Source organism: Schistocerca piceifrons, chromosome 2, assembly GCF_021461385.2.
Source record: "Schistocerca piceifrons isolate TAMUIC-IGC-003096 chromosome 2, iqSchPice1.1, whole genome shotgun sequence".
Classification (NCBI taxonomy): Eukaryota; Metazoa; Arthropoda; class Insecta; order Orthoptera; family Acrididae; genus Schistocerca; species Schistocerca piceifrons.
Window position 1 is genome coordinate 797,690,341 of NC_060139.1, and position 16,011 is coordinate 797,706,351.

The 16,011-nt window shown below is 42.2% G+C and overlaps 1 protein-coding gene across 1 annotated transcript in view; it reads left to right on the forward strand.

Annotated features, from left to right (window-relative positions):
• LOC124773398 (disks large homolog 5-like) overlaps window positions 1–16,011 on the forward strand; it is a 192,856-nt gene that overhangs the window by 149,504 nt on the left and 27,341 nt on the right. Inside the window, exon 24 of the mRNA XM_047249398.1 lies at window positions 11,566–11,804. Within this exon, the coding sequence (XP_047105354.1) occupies window positions 11,566–11,804 (239 nt within the window). The remainder of the gene's footprint in view (window positions 1–11,565; window positions 11,805–16,011) is intronic.

The following is a 16,011-nucleotide window of genomic DNA, read 5'->3' on the forward strand; positions in this document are numbered from 1 at the left end:
GGTATTGTGTTGAAGCTGCATGGGCAGCTGTACCTGTACACGTGCAATTGCGTGAAAATGTAATCACATGTCAGTTCTAGTATAATATATTTGTCCAATTAATACCCGTTTATCATCTGCATTTCTTCTTGGTGTAGCAATTTTAATGGCCAGTAGTCTACTACATCATCATCATTCCGAAGGGCACGAATGACTGCTGTCTCTGCGGAAGAGATGTTATGCCGCAGTGGTCGAGCCCGATGTAATGTGTATCATTTAAGTCACAAGTACCTCTAGGGTGAGGAGATAGTGAAACTTGTATAGAAGTTAGATAAACTTCAGACAATAAAAGGAAAGCTGTACAGTGGCCTTCTTGGTGGGATGCCGTGATGAAGAACTTTGCCAGATTTGTTCATTTTATTAGTAGTAAGAGAGCTAATAGAATTAAGGAGCGTGCAAGCAAAGCACTTATAAGAGAACGCATTAGTTTTACCCATAGATAGCTGGATATTGTTTCCAAAGATTTATTTTACTTACATATGAATTTGTCATTGCAGTTTTCAAGTGATGTTTTGCAGTGTGTTGATGATTCCACATGGGCACTTTTGGATTGGGCACGTAGGAGCGCCGTTTCCAGACAGTCCTCCAAATGTGAACGGCTTCTATCATGTTCTACAGCATCAGAAGGGAATAAATGTCAACGCGCTGTGGCTAATCTTTCTAACAAGGATTTGGATAGGCCCACAGTGGTGGTGTTGGAGAAAGGTTTAAATTTTTCCCTATCACAGAGTTTAAATGCTCTGTAGAACAAGCAGCACACTGCCTTCCTGAGGACCGAGCGGACGAAATACGGCAAGAAGTGTCCCACACATTAGGTCGGGCTCGGCCACTGCTGGATAACATCTCTTCCCCAGAGAGAGCAGCCATTCATGCCCTTAGGAATGATGATGAAGTAGTAGTTTGACCAGCTGACAAGAGGAATGTCACGTTGTAATGACATGGGATGATTACGTCCTAAAAATAGATTTAATACTCAACGACCCGGCATATAGAAGACTTTCTAGTGACCCCACAGAAAAGATTAAGTGCAAGACACTTTCGCTGTTGATAAAGAGTTCGTTGTCTGAAGAAACTTCATCATGGTGCTGCCGTTCCGCCTAGGTTGTATGGTCTGTTGCATAAGGGAGGGGTTCCTCTACACCCTATTATTAGTAATTTGGGTGCACCCACTTATAACCTGGTGAAGTATTTATAATCTGTTCTCAGTCCGTATGTTGGCAAATGTGAACACCAGATCTCCAATTCGGTGGATTTTGTTTGACAATTGAAATCTTTAAGGCTGAGTCCTTAAGATGTATTAGTGAGTTTTGATGTGGTATTTCTGTTTACAAGAGTCCCTCTGGAAGAGTCTCGAGTCTCTTACTTTGATTAGTGAAAGACTGGATGAAAAGTTGGTGAAGCTTTGTCGTCATGTGCTGACATCCATGTATTTTTTATTTAACAGCAACATTTTTGAACAGAATGACAGAGTGGTTATGGGTAGTCCTTTGTCACACAGTCGCCAATTTATTTATGGAGGACTTCGAGGCTATGGCACTGAGGACTTTGGCTTTGCAACCAACTTGCTTATGGATATATGTGGATGATACCTTTTTCGCCTGGTCACATGGACATGATGATCTTAATACGAGGGTTGGAACTTTAATAGTGGTAACTATTTATTTACAGTGCGTACAAAAAAGATATGTGTTTCAAAGTTTTACTGACCTTCAAAGTAGTCACCAGCATTGTGTATAACCTGTTGCCAGCGATGTGGAAGTCATAGGCTACTCTTAGCTATGCCAGTTGTGTTGACAGTTTGAGAGGCACAATCTATTGCCCAATAAATTTGTAGCAGTCCTGAAGCGAATGCTGTGAAGGGTTTCCTTCAGTTTAGAAATCAAGTTGAACTTACAAGGGCTTCATTCAGGGGAGTGCAGTAGTTTGTATAGCACTTAGCAGCCCCAACAGTCAAACAAATCAGTAACAGCTTGCACTGTATGTGCTTGAGCATTGTCCTGCAAAATGATAGTCTGGTCCTGCAGAAAGTGTCATCACTGCTGTCTCTATGCTGTTCATATTTGGATCACAACCTACGACCAGCTTAGAGACAGAAGTATGTCACTTTCTGCAGGACCTGACCATCATTTTGCAGGACAATGCTCAAGTACGTACAGTGCAAGCTGTTACTGATTTGTTTGACTGATGGGGCTGCTAAGTGCTATACCACCTACTGCACTCCCCTGACTTAAGCCCTCGTGAGTTCAGCTCGATTTCTAAACTGAAGGAAACACTTCACATCTTTCGCTTCAGAACTGCTACCAATTTGTCGGGCAATAGACCGTGCCATTCGAACTGTCAACACAACTGGCACAGCTAAGAGTATCCTATGACTTCCACATCGCTGGCAACAGGTATACACAATGCTGGTGACTACTTCGAAGGTAAGTAAGACTTTGAAACGTGTATCTATTTTGTATGTGCTGTAAATAAATAGTTTCCACTATTAAAGTTCCAACCTTTATAGATTTGTGGACCACTTCAACTGTCTTCATCCCCAGATTAAATTTACCATGGAGGTTGAAAGTGATGGGATGCTTCCATTTTTAGACGTCATGGTTTATAAAAAGCCAGATGGTACTTTGGGACATAGTGTTGACTGAAAACTCACTCACACAGATTGGTATCTGGATTCTAAGAGTTGTCATCCTCCACACCAATGCTGTGGTGTCCTTAGGACTTTGGTATGCAGAGCATATGCCATATTCGACACGGACAGCTTAACCGAAGAACTTGTGCATTTGATGGCTGTTTTTAAGGAAAATGGATACGCTGAGAAGCAGATTTGCCGGGCTATGGATTTTGGATCATCTCTGGAGGTGCATGAAGAGGAACATAGATCAGTGGCCTTTATTCCGTATGCTGGGGGCATATCTTTTAAGATTGGAAGAATTTTAAGGAATTTTAACATTAAAAGAGTCCATCTTCTTGATTTTGGGCTTAGGAAACCCAGTGTATACAAAATTCTGTGTCAATGTGGGAAGGCTTGTAATGGCCATTCGATTCATACAGTTCATGACAAGTATGTGGAACATTGCCGTCATACGAGGTTACAACAGCTGGAAAAACCAGCAGTAGCAGAACACTGCTTAAATGAGGGACACGGTATGAAATTTGACGAAACTGTGACAGTTGCCAACACTTAGCATGACGTGGAATCCTGTGCTATCCCACATCAAAACAGAAAGTTCTTTGGTGCGACTAATCCGAGTGTTCAAAAATCATCCCCGAGTGCGATATATTGTTGCCGTCAGTGTTCTACTAAGGGCAGTCTTGGAGGGCAGCAACCATGATGGGCGGCACATGTGCCATGTATGGTACAGTGGCCTATATAGGACGTTGATTTGCAGCCTGGCATCAGTACTCAGTGGGATTCATCAGCAGAAGCAGCATTCTCCTGAAGATGGCGACCAGTTGGATCACCAAAATATCGAATCGAGTTGATTTTAGGATCTGGCAGCAAACCCAAAGAGACTTTCAAGACTTATTACGCTGGGAAAGTCTACAAAGTCACACCATACCAAAATTACCTGACTATTGAAACTGAAGGAAGCAGTTTGTTGATGCTGATTGTGTAATATGATGATTACAATGTGTCCATTGAAAATATGTCCCAGACATGGGTTTCATAACCATGATCTCCCATTTTCTCACAAGTGGTCGCCTTTACCAATTAAGACACTTGAGCACCTGTTTGGATGGACTCGGATCCTCATTGTAACATTTGTTTGCACCTATTTCTCTGGATAATACTCTGTTCTCCAGCAACTTATAAATAGCACAACATGTGAAACAGTTGATAGGCAGACAGGATGTTATGCTACTGTAGCAAACTATACTATTCACAGAAAATTTGAGGCAAGCGTGTGACACTGAAAAATTGAATGGTACTCAAGTAGCCTAATTGACAATCCCCGTCACAAGTCCTAAACGTGATTCAGCTTGCCTTTTGTGAGTACAAAGTCTCTCCATCATAAATCTGAAATAAAGTTTTGAGACATGACCTACTACAGCCATGAATATAGTGAATCCAATAAGTGATCCAGTTGTTCTTAATTTTGTTTTCAGTAAGTGAGAAGAGTAAAGCAACCACTGGTCTAGGTTTTTTCCCTGTATCTACTCTGACATCTAAACATGTATCCTGCAAGCTACTATACAGTGTGTTGTAAGGAGTACTTTGTTCAGTTATTAATGACTTTCTCTTCTGTTCCATTCTTGAATTACCAACAAACAATATTGGCCATTGTCAACCACTGCAAATGCTGACTTGTACAGACTGCCTTGAAATTGAATGTAAATTATTACTGTTCATGTTAACAAGTAAAATGCATTATGGTATGAACTTATTAAGTGTGTACTTCTGTGTAGAACACAGTTTTGTACCAGCTTCATAGATCTTTGTGATACACAGTAAAACATCACAACAAACTGCTTGGTTAAGCTGTATGTGTGTTGTACTTAGTGGTGGAAATGGAAACTTAACGCTGTGACATACACTGGAAGAGAATGACCACACTGGTGTGTTTGGATAGCTTAAACATTAAAGCATGAATGAAAATGTCACTTAAATGCTTTGAAATGTGGTAGACAAACATATTTTATAGGGGCACTATAGCTAAATTTCATATTAGTGACTGGAATGTCAAAAACAATACTAAGTGATTGTAGAATGAAGGCTTTCACGACCGGGTGACATGGCTGTTGATATACTTTCCGGGACGTGAGGTCGTGGTCCAAGAACTTTTCTGCTCCTTACATTTCGTCCAGGACTGCGCTGGACTTCCTCAGAGGCGCTGCTAATCATCATCCTCAACAAAAAAGAGGTGTCATAAAAAGTCTTGTTGATCGAGCGGAACGGATATGTACACCTGAACATTTGGTTGCTGAAGTGAAACATCTGAAGCAGGCTTTTGAAAAAAACGGCTATTCAAGAAAAGAGATAAATAGAATTTTGTGTCCAAGGAACAGAAACCTAAAAGATAAGAATGAACCACAACAACAGAAAAATACAGTAGTTCTCCCTTTTATTAAAAAAGTAACAGATCGGATCGGTAAGATTTTACGAAAACATGACATAAAACCAATCTTTAAACCAACAAAGAAAATAAGTCAAGTACTACAATCTGTGAAGGATAAACGCCCTCCCCTGTCGACATGTGGTGTGTATAAAATTCCATGTACCTGTTTACATTGGTACTACCAAAAGAAGCGTAAACACGCGACTGAAAGAGCATAAAAGTCTTTGTCGACTTGGAAAAATAGAAAAGTCAGCTGTAGCGGAACATGCTCTTCAACCAGGGAACCACCAAGTGAAGTTTTCGGATACCGAAGTTTTATCTACAACGTTAAATTACTATCCACGGCTATGTAGAGAAGCTATCGAAATTTATAAACATCACGATAATTTTAATAGGAAAGAGGAGGCTATGAAACTTAGCGATATATGGACAGTGGCTCTACAAAATTGCTAACAATTTTTATCTTTGACAAGGTGGTAATCGATAATCAACCTTATCTTTGCTATGGATTATCACTGCTCATCACGTGTCACCTGAACGACGCCCCCCTTTCTCACAATATATAAGTCGCTCTCAGACACCCGACCAGTCAGTCGGCAAGACTCAGCGGAGCAGCGCCTCTGAGGAAGTCCAGCGCAGTCCTGGACGAAATGTAAGGAGCACAAAAGTTCTTGGACCACGACCTCACATCCCGGAAAGTACATCAACAGCCAATACTAAGTGAGCTAGACTATCACTAACATTGGTCGTATTAGTGGTTGTCAGCCCTTGTGAGTATTATGGTTGTCTGACTGTTTTGCATAGTGTCTTGTGTTGTGTGGAGGGAGGGTGTGTCAACATGATTTGTGTATAGTCCAGTTAAAATTACTTAATAGTTAACAATTCACACATTGGAGCTGCCTTCCTCCCATCAGAGCAAGCGAACCGTTTGCAGTTGCCAGACTGCCACAACAATTACTCATTTCACTGTCAGTACCTTGTCCAACTTTCTCATGTTTCTTACACAGCAGTAACCAAACACAACTGGATTCTTCTGCGCAAGATGAGATTCAGCCACACCTATGCAATTATTATAATCAGAGAGATTGGCTTACATCAGATAAGCTTCATATAACATTGCATGAAACCATTTTTTTTTTAAGGTTGCAGTTAATCATTGTGACTGGGTCATAAGACTCCTAAATACAACTACTTTTTGAACTGTAATTATATAGCTTAGTGGTTAGTGTATAAACCTGATGTGTGGAAGGTCGTAGGTTCAAATCTTGTCAAATGCAGAGAAATTTATTATTTTCTGAATCTAATCTAAAGACTTTGATTATGATTTATATTCAGGTATTTGATGTGAATGTATTTCTTTCTTCTTTCTGGTACATTGCCACATCATTTTCCTCATTGTATTGACTTTTTTATTTGCTCTTTTCTTCTGTCACTCTTTTTTTCGTTTGGACTCTGCTTGTGTCGCCTATAATCTGCAACCAAGTGCCAACAAAACTGCTCATTGGTTGGTAACATGGCCTCTCATGTAATCAGTGTGAGGATAGTTTCAGGTAACCAATGACAGTGCAAAATTACAGTTTGCTTTTACCACTGAAATTTAAATTTTGCTGCGTAAGATCGTTATGCACACACTAACATTATGAAATTATTACGTTGTGAGTTTGCTCATAGAGGCTAGCCTTGAATGCCTGAAGAAAGCAATCATGATTTGAGTTCCACCACAGATTGTTGATCACTGTTTCCTCAGATACACTGTACATCATTACATCCTGGTTGGGACACGAGTTTCAGGGCTACAAAACGCATCATCTGCCACAGTTCAGTCACTTAAAATCAGCTGTCAACAGAGTACCTTGCATTTCCATCATATCTTGTGATGGCCACTTCTAACATTGCTGCACGTTACACATTAAAAACATTTGTGAAGAGATTAGCTGTGTTTGTATGTCACCTATAAATGAGTGGTAGCCAGCAGCGAGTAACACTGTAGCTGCAAGTGACAGATGTCACCTATCAGTTAATTTTAATTGAACGGTAGGATCTTTGTTAACACTGTAAAGCAAACAATTTTTGTCAAGAAAATTGTGTTTTAAGTCCTGTAATAATGCACAGCAGACCAGAATGGAGTAAAATGTGTAAATAAGACTGTTGTTTCAATTTGTGGTAGTAATATGTGGTTTAATAAATGAATTCCTCAGATGTTAAAAAATGCACCCAAATCTTAAGTGAATGATCTGTTATTTCCAGTGCTGTAAAATTACAGTAAAATCAGGCATGTATAATCCAGTGTTTACAGTTAATTTTTTCTGAAAAATGTTCCAATATTTCTACGGAATCCAAACTGATCGTCCCCGGAGGTCGGCTTCTACCAGTTTTTCCATTCGTCTGTAAAGAATTTGTGTTAGTATTTTGCAGCTGTGACTTATTAAACTGATAGTTGGGTAATTTATACATCTGTCAGCACCTGCTTTCTTTGGGATTGGAATTATTATATACTTTTTGAAGTCTGAGGGTATTTCGCCTGTCTCATACATCTTGCTTACCAGATGGTAGAGTTTTGTCAGGGCTGGCTCTCCCAAGGCTATCAGTAGTTCTAATGGAATGTTGTCTACTCCCGGGGCCTTATATCGACTCAGGTCTTTCAGTGCTCTGTCAAACTCTTCACGCAGTATCGTATCTCCCATTTCATCTTCATCTACATCCTCCTCCATTTCCACAATATTGTCCTCAAGTACATCGCCCTTGTATACACCCTCTATATACTCCTTCCACCTTTCTGCTTTCCCTTCTTTGCTTAGAACTGGGTTTCCATCTGAGCTCTTGAGATTCATACAAGCGGTTCTCTTTTCTCCAAAGGTCTCTTTAATTTTCCTGTAGGCAGTATCTATCTTGCCCCTAGTGAGATACGCCTCTACATCCTTACATTTGTCCTCTAGCCATCCCTGCTTAGCCATTTTGCACTTCCTGTCGATCTCATTTTTGAGACGTTTGTATTCCTTTTTGCCTGCTACATTTACTGCATTTTTATATTTTCACCTTCCATCAATTAAATTCAATAATTCTTTTGTTACCAAAGGATTTCTAGTAGTTCCCGTCTTTTTACCTACTTGATCCTCTGCTGCCTTCACTACTTCATCCCTCAGAGCTACCCATTCTTCTTCTATTGTATTTCTTTCCCCCATTCTTGTCAGTTGTTCCCTAATGCTCTCCCTGAAGCTCTGTACAACGTCTGATTCTTTCAGTTTATCCAGATCCCATCTCCTTAAATTCCCACCTTTTTGCAGTTTCTTCAGTTTTAATCTGCAGTTCGTAACCAATAGCTTGTGGTCAGAGTCCACATCTGCCCCTGGAAATGTCTTACAATTTAAAACCTGGTTCCTAAATCTCTGTCTTACCATTATATAATCTATCTGATATCTTCTAGTATCTCCAGGATTCTTCCATGTATACAACCTTCTTTTATGATTCTTGAACCAAGTGTTAGCTATGGTTAAGTTATGCTCTGTGCAAAATTCTACCAGACGGCTTCCTCTTTCTTTTCTTACCCCCAATCCATATTCACCTACTACGTTTCCTTCTCTCCCTTTTCCTACTCTCGAATTCCAGTCACCCATGACTATTAAATTTTCGTCTCCCTTCACCACCTGAATTGTTTCTTTTATCTCATCATACATTTCATCAATATCTTCATCATCTGCAGAGCTAGTTGGCGTATAAACTTGTACTACTGTAGTAGGCATGGGCTTCATGTCTATCTTGGCCACAATAATGCGTTCACTATGCTGTTTGTAGTAGCTTACCCGCATTCCTATTTTTTTTATTCATTATTAAACCTACTCCTGCATTACCCCTATTTGATTTTGTACACTCCTGGAAATGGAAAAAAGAACACATTGACACCGGTGTGTCAGACCCACCATACTTGCTCCGGACACTGCGAGAGGGCTGTACAAGCAATGATCACACGCACGGCACAGCGGACACACCAGGAACCGCGGTGTTGGCCGTCGAATGGCGCTAGCTGCGCAGCATTTGTGCACCGCCGCCGTCAGTGTCAGCCAGTTTGCCGTGGCATACGGAGCTCCATCGCAGTCTTTAACACTGGTAGCATGCCGCGACAGCGTGGACGTGAACCGTATGTGCAGTTGACGGACTTTGAGCGAGGGCGTATAGTGGGCATGCGGGAGGCCGGGTGGACGTACCGCCGAATTGCTCAACACGTGGGGCGTGAGGTCTCCACAGTACATCGATGTTGTCGCCAGTGGTCGGCGGAAGGTGCACGTGCCCGTCGACCTGGGACCGGACCGCAGCGACGCACGGATGCACGCCAAGACCGTAGGATCCTACGCAGTGCCGTAGCGGACCGCACCGCCACTAACCCAGCAAATTAGGGACACTGTTGCTCCTGGGGTATCGGCGAGGACCATTCGCAACCGTCTCCATGAAGCTGGGCTACGGTCCCGCACACCGTTAGGCCGTCTTCCGCTCACGCCCCAACATCGTGCAGCCCGCCTCCAGTGGTGTCGCGACAGGCGTGAATGGAGGGACGAATGGAGACGTGTCGTCTTCAGCGATGAGAGTCGCTTCTGCCTTGGTGCCAATGATGGTCGTATGCGTGTTTGGCGCCGTGCAGGTGAGCGCCACAATCAGGACTGCATACGACCGAGGCACACAGGGCCAACACCCGGCATCATGGTGTGGGGAGCGATCTCCTACACTGGCCGTACACCACTGGTGATCGTCGAGGGGACACTGAATAGTGCACGGTACATCCAAACCATCATCGAACCCATCCTAGACCGGCAAGGGAACTTGCTGTTCCAACAGGACAATGCACGTCCGCATGCATCCCGTGCCACCCAACGTGCTCTAGAAGGTGTAAGTCAACTACCCTGGCCAGCAAGATCTCCGGATCTGTCCCCCATTGAGCATGTTTGGGACTGGATGAAGCGTCGTCTCACGCGGTCTGCACGTCCAGCACGAACGCTGGTCCATTTGAGGCGCCAGGTGGAAATGGCATGGCAAGCCGTTCCACAGGACTACATCCAGCATCTCTACGATCGTCTCCATGGGAGAATAGCAGCCTGCATTGCTGCAAAAGGTGGATATACACTGTACTAGTGCCGACATTGTGCATGCTCTGTTGCCTGTGTCTATGTGCCTGTGGTTCCGTCAGTGTGATCATGTGATGTATCTGACCCCAGGAATGTGTTAATGAAGTTTCCCCTTCCTGGGACAATGAATTCACGGTGTTCTTATTTCAATTTCCAGGAGTGTATTTATAACCCTGTATTCACCTGACCAAAAGTCTTGTTCCTCCTGCCACCGAACTTCACTAATTCCCACTATATGTAGCTTTAACCTAGCCATTTGCCATTTTAAATTTTCTAACGTACCTGCCTGATTAAGGGATCTAACATTCCACGCTCCGATCTGTAGAATGCCAGTTTTCTTTCTCCTGATAATGACACCCTCTTGAGGAGTCCCCGCCCGGAGATCCGATTTGGGGGACTATTTTACCTCCAGAATGTTTACCCAAGAGGACGCCATCATAATTTAACCATACAGTAAAGTTGAATGCCCTCGGGAAAAATTACAGCTGTATTTTCCCCTTGCTTTCGGCTGTTTGCAGTACCAGCACAGCAAGGCCGTTTTGGTTAGTGTTACAAGGCCAGATCAGTCAATCATCCAGACTGTTGCCCCTGCAACTACTGAAAAGGCTGCTGCCCCTCTTCAGGAACCACATGTTTGTCTGACCTCTCAACAGATACCCCTCCGTTGTGGTTGTACCTACGGTACGGCCATCTGTATTGCTGTGGCACATAAGCCTTCCCACCAACGGCAAGGTCCATTGTTCGTGATGGGGGAGCTCTTTGATATTCACGCAAAAAAAAAAAAAATATATATATATATATATGTTGGACCCCAATGGAATCGAACTATGGGATAACCCAAGCTGCGACTAATATCTAACATCGCACTGTGTTCTGTTGCAAGTTTTGATGTGATTTTGAACACAGTGACATATATGCCTTCCCTAGGTAACTTGTCAGCTCTTTGCTTGTTATGAATCAGAGTGCTGGTGTTCCCATCTTTGAAGTTTTTCATCCTTTTTCTAACACTGCTGTCATCTGTGTACACGTCTCCATATTCATGCATAAGTCTTAGATGAATTTGAGTAGCAACAGGTTTTTCTTCTTTGGTGAGGGATTCAATGACAGGACACTATTAAAACAAAACATTGATTTGACGGTGTTGTAAGCCTAGCCTGTGGTCATGTGATAGAAATTAACGACATCTCAGTGTGTCAACATGTACTGTTAACTCTGTTGTAGTTGTGTCATTACAACATAGTCCTAATCATCTATCCACCTGTGGTTTACTTTGATAACTAAGAAAGATTTGTCTTTTGAATAGACACATCACCATTGTTTAAAACACTATTCAGTATTTGTTTTTGTCTTTACAGAGTAGATGAAGAATTACTTCTTCGACGAAGTGTTGGTGACTTGGAGGGTGATGCCAGACGTGGTACAACATCTGCTCGGCGGAGTTTTTTCCGCCGTAAAAAGCATCAGCGAAGCTCATCTCGTGACTCTAAAGAGCTTGCTAGCTTCTCCAACATTAATTTGGGATGGTATAGTGACTCTGGAACTCTGAATGAGGAAGTAGCTCTTTGTTCATATCAGCGGGTCGAGAGGCTAGATTGTAAGTTGTTTGTATAAATTCGCTACTGCTGATTTTTGTTGCAGAATATTTTGGCATTTACAGGCCTTTATTTTGTATGATGTGTACTGCCAAATTTGTTCACATTTAAATATGTCTGCTTGTGTCTGTATATGTGTGGATGGATATGTGTGTGTGTGTGTGTGCGAGTGTATACCCGTCCTTTTTCCCCCCTAAGGTAAGTCTTTCCGCTCCCGGGATTGGAATGACTCCTTACCCTCTTCCTTAAAACCCACATGCTTTCGTCTTTCCCTCTCCTTCCCTCTTTCCTGATGAGGCAACAGTTTGTTGCGAAAGCTTGAATTTCGTGTGTATGTTTGTGTTTGTTTGTGTATCTATCGACCTGTCAGCACTTTCGTTCGGTAAGTCACATCATCTGTGTTTTTATTTTTTATATATATATATATATATATATATATATATATATATATATATATATATATATATATATATAATGTGTGTGTGTGTGTGTGTGTGTGTGTGTGTGTGTGTGTGTGTAAATCACAGTGTATGATTTTTTTTTGGGGGGGGGGGGGGGGGGGGGGGATTTCACTGTGACCTTCCACAGTGTATTTTCGAAACTTGACTTCTTAAAACATTATTTTAACGCTTTTCTGAGCATTTTAAAATTGTGAGTACAACATTTGTTTTACATTACTTCAACCGCTGCAAAAGTTCTATTGTTAGCACATTTCACTCAAAATCTGTGGTTGTCCGAGCGTGTGTGTGTGCGCACACACACACACACACACACACACACACACACACACAGTGAAATGATTGTAGAAAATTAGAGGGCTTGTGTTTCATATAACAACCCATGCCCACACCCCTTAGCGTATGGCACTAGGTGTCATTGAACAGCATCGTGCGGCGCCAAGATGGTTGGCACACAGCATGCCAATCAAGCCTCCTGGTAGCAGTTCTGCAGGACCATGATTTCCTTGTATTGTAACATCATGGTAAAAGAGATGCCGGGTTGTCGTTTTATGATCTTTATTTGCAATTGCTGTAGCCAACATAGTTGTGGATATTCCAGGCAGGACAACACTACAGGCTTTCCGCCACCTGTTACTGGCACATGAACACATTGCTTTTGGCTGTGCAAATGCCTGTTTGATAAGTGCTGCATAGATGGCAGCGTGTGTGCACACTGTGGAGTCTGGTTCGCCCTGCTTCAGTTTGTCATAAAACAGGGACACTCTTGTGTTTGTTACTATGTGGAGCAGACAGGAAATGGAACGCTATTCTTGGGAGGAAAGGGCAACATGCACTGTGCTTATGGGATGGTGGATGGAAGTGCTCACGCTGTCCAACATTTGTAGATTTGGCAGTTTCCGAATTGTGGAGTGTCAGATCCATACACATTTACTGGCATCCACAGGTCCCTATGAGAGTCGGAATCACTGGCACATTCTCATAATGGCATGTGTTCATTTAAAGCCTACTTCAAACCACTATATATTCATTTTATGTTACAGTTGCGAAGGCCTGACAGCGGCAGATGTCAATGCACAGTGCGTACACCAGGGCTTGAAGAGGAGGCATTAGCAGGCTGGAAAGCACACCCTCAACAAGGTCACAAGAAATTGGTGTAAGCCATTCCACAGTTTGGCTTGTTTGGCATGAAGATGATTTACAAACCTACTGCCTGTGGAACATTCAGGCCTTTAATCCAGACAATTTTCCACATCAAATTGAATTCTGGAAGTGGTTTTTATAAAGGTGTGCCATTCAACAGGACTTTCCAAACCATGTACTTTTTACAGATGAGGCATCCTTTACACAAGAGGGTATGTTCAACAGACAGTCACCATGTGTGGGCATGGGGAGATTTGCTTGCTGCCTTTATTCATGGCCACCAAGAGTGCTTTGATGTCAACATATGAGCCAGCTTGGTAGGTGATAATCTGATTGGTCCATACGTGTTGTCCCAGTGACTTAACACAGACACTTAATCTTTTTCAAGAAACTCTGCCAGAGTTGTTGGAACATGTTCCACTCAACATGTGACAGTGTATGTGGTAACACGATGCGTACCTGTGAACTTTAGGCATGCATTGCAAATGCATTTGGATGAAACTTTTGGTGAGCATTGGATAGGGCACAGTGGGCTGGTGGCACGGCCTGCGTATTCCCCTGACTTGACCCCCTTTGATTTTTTTCTTCTGGGGCCACCTGAAATCTGGATACTGATGGAGAGCCAGTAGTATACATTATGGCAGTGCAATTTACACTTTGCCAGGAACATTTGAAAGAGTTTCACAGTCACTCCAGCATGATTGCACAGCATGCATTCGAGCAGGACGATATAACATCAAGCAATTTTTGTAACTGTTTTCAAATAAAGATTGTAAAACTTCACCCCGACATCTCATTTACCTCGATGTCACAAATACATTGAAAACTTTGCCCTGCAGACCTGGTACCATGACGGCTCGGATAGCATGCTGTGTGCCTACCCTCTTCGTAGTATGCGACACTGTTAAACAGCGCCTAGTGCCGTATGCTGAGGAATGGGGACATGGGTTTCTATGTTAGATATGCTTGTTTATGACCCACTCTACTAGTTTTCGAATTTTCTAAGTTCATTTCAGATACACTCTGCGCATATATATAAGGAAAAGGTTTTTACTAAAAAGTCAGAAAGTTCTTGGCTGATTTACCTCAGATTTTTACGTGATATGCGAATAAATTTTCGGACAGACATAGGCTGCATGTTTTTTAATATATTCGCCCAAACTTCTATATGAAAATAAGTCATAGTTTAACATTGTTACCAAAAATCTTGAAAAGTTTGTGATCAGTTAACTTCAAATTTTTACATGATAATCTAATAAAAATTTTTATTATCACCTACCAAGCTGGCTCATATGTTGACATCAAAGCACTCTTGGTGGCCATGAATAAAGGCAGCAAGCAAATCTCCCCATGCCCACACATGGTGACTGTTGAACATACCCTCTTGTGTAAAGGATGCCTCATCTGTAAAATTTTTACATGATAATCTAATAAACCCCCCATGAACCATGGACCTTGCCGTTGGTGGGGAGGCTTGCGTGCCTCAGCGATACAGATAGCCGTACCGTAGGTGCAACCACAACGGAGGGGTATCTGTTGAGAGGCCAGACAAACGTGTGGTTCCTGAAAAGGGGCAGCAGCCTTTTCAGTAGTTGCAAGGGCAACAGTCTGGATGATTGACTGATCTGGCCTTGTAACAATAACCAAAACGGCCTTGCTGTGCTGGTACTGCGAACGGCTGAAAGCAAGGGGAAACTACAGCCGTAATTTTTCCCGAGGGCATGCAGCTTTACTGTATGATTACATGATGATGGTGTCCTCTTGGGTAAAATATTCCGGAGGTAAAATAGTCCCCCATTCGGATCTCCGGGCGGGAACTACTCAAGAGGATGTCGTTATCAGGAGAAAGAAAACTGGCGTTCTACGGATCGGAGCGTGGAATGTCAGATCCCTTAATCGGGCAGGTAGGTTAGAAAATTTAAAAAGGGAAATGGATAGGTTGAAGTTAGATATAGTGGGAATTAGTGACGTTCGGTGGCAGGAGGAACAAGACTTCTGGTCAGGTGACTACAGGGTTATAAACACAAAATCAAATAGGGGTAATGCAGGAGTAGGTTTAATAATGAATAGGAAAATAGGAATGCGGGTAAGCTACTACAAACAGCATAGTGAACGCATTATTGTGGCCAAGATAGATACGAAGCCCACGCCTACTACAGTAGTACAAGTTTATATGCCAACTAGCTCTGCAGATGACGAAGAAATTGAAGAAATGTATGATGAAATAAAAGAAATTATTCAGATTGTGAAGGGAGATGAAAATTTAATAGTCATGGGTGACTGGAATTCGAGTGTAGGAAAAGGGAGAGAAGGAAACATAGTAGGTGAATATGGATTGGGGGACAGAAATGAAAGAGGAAGCCGCCTGGTCGAATTTTGCACAGAGCACAACATAATCATAACTAACACTTGGTTTAAGAATCATGAAAGAAGGTTGTATACATGGAAGAACCCTGGAGATACTAAAAGGTATCAGATAGATTATATAATGGTAAGACAGAGATTTAGGAACCAGGTTTTAAATTGTAAGACATTTCCAGGGGCAGATGTGGACTCTGACCACAATCTATTGGTTATGACCTGTAGATTAAAACTGAAGAAACTGCAA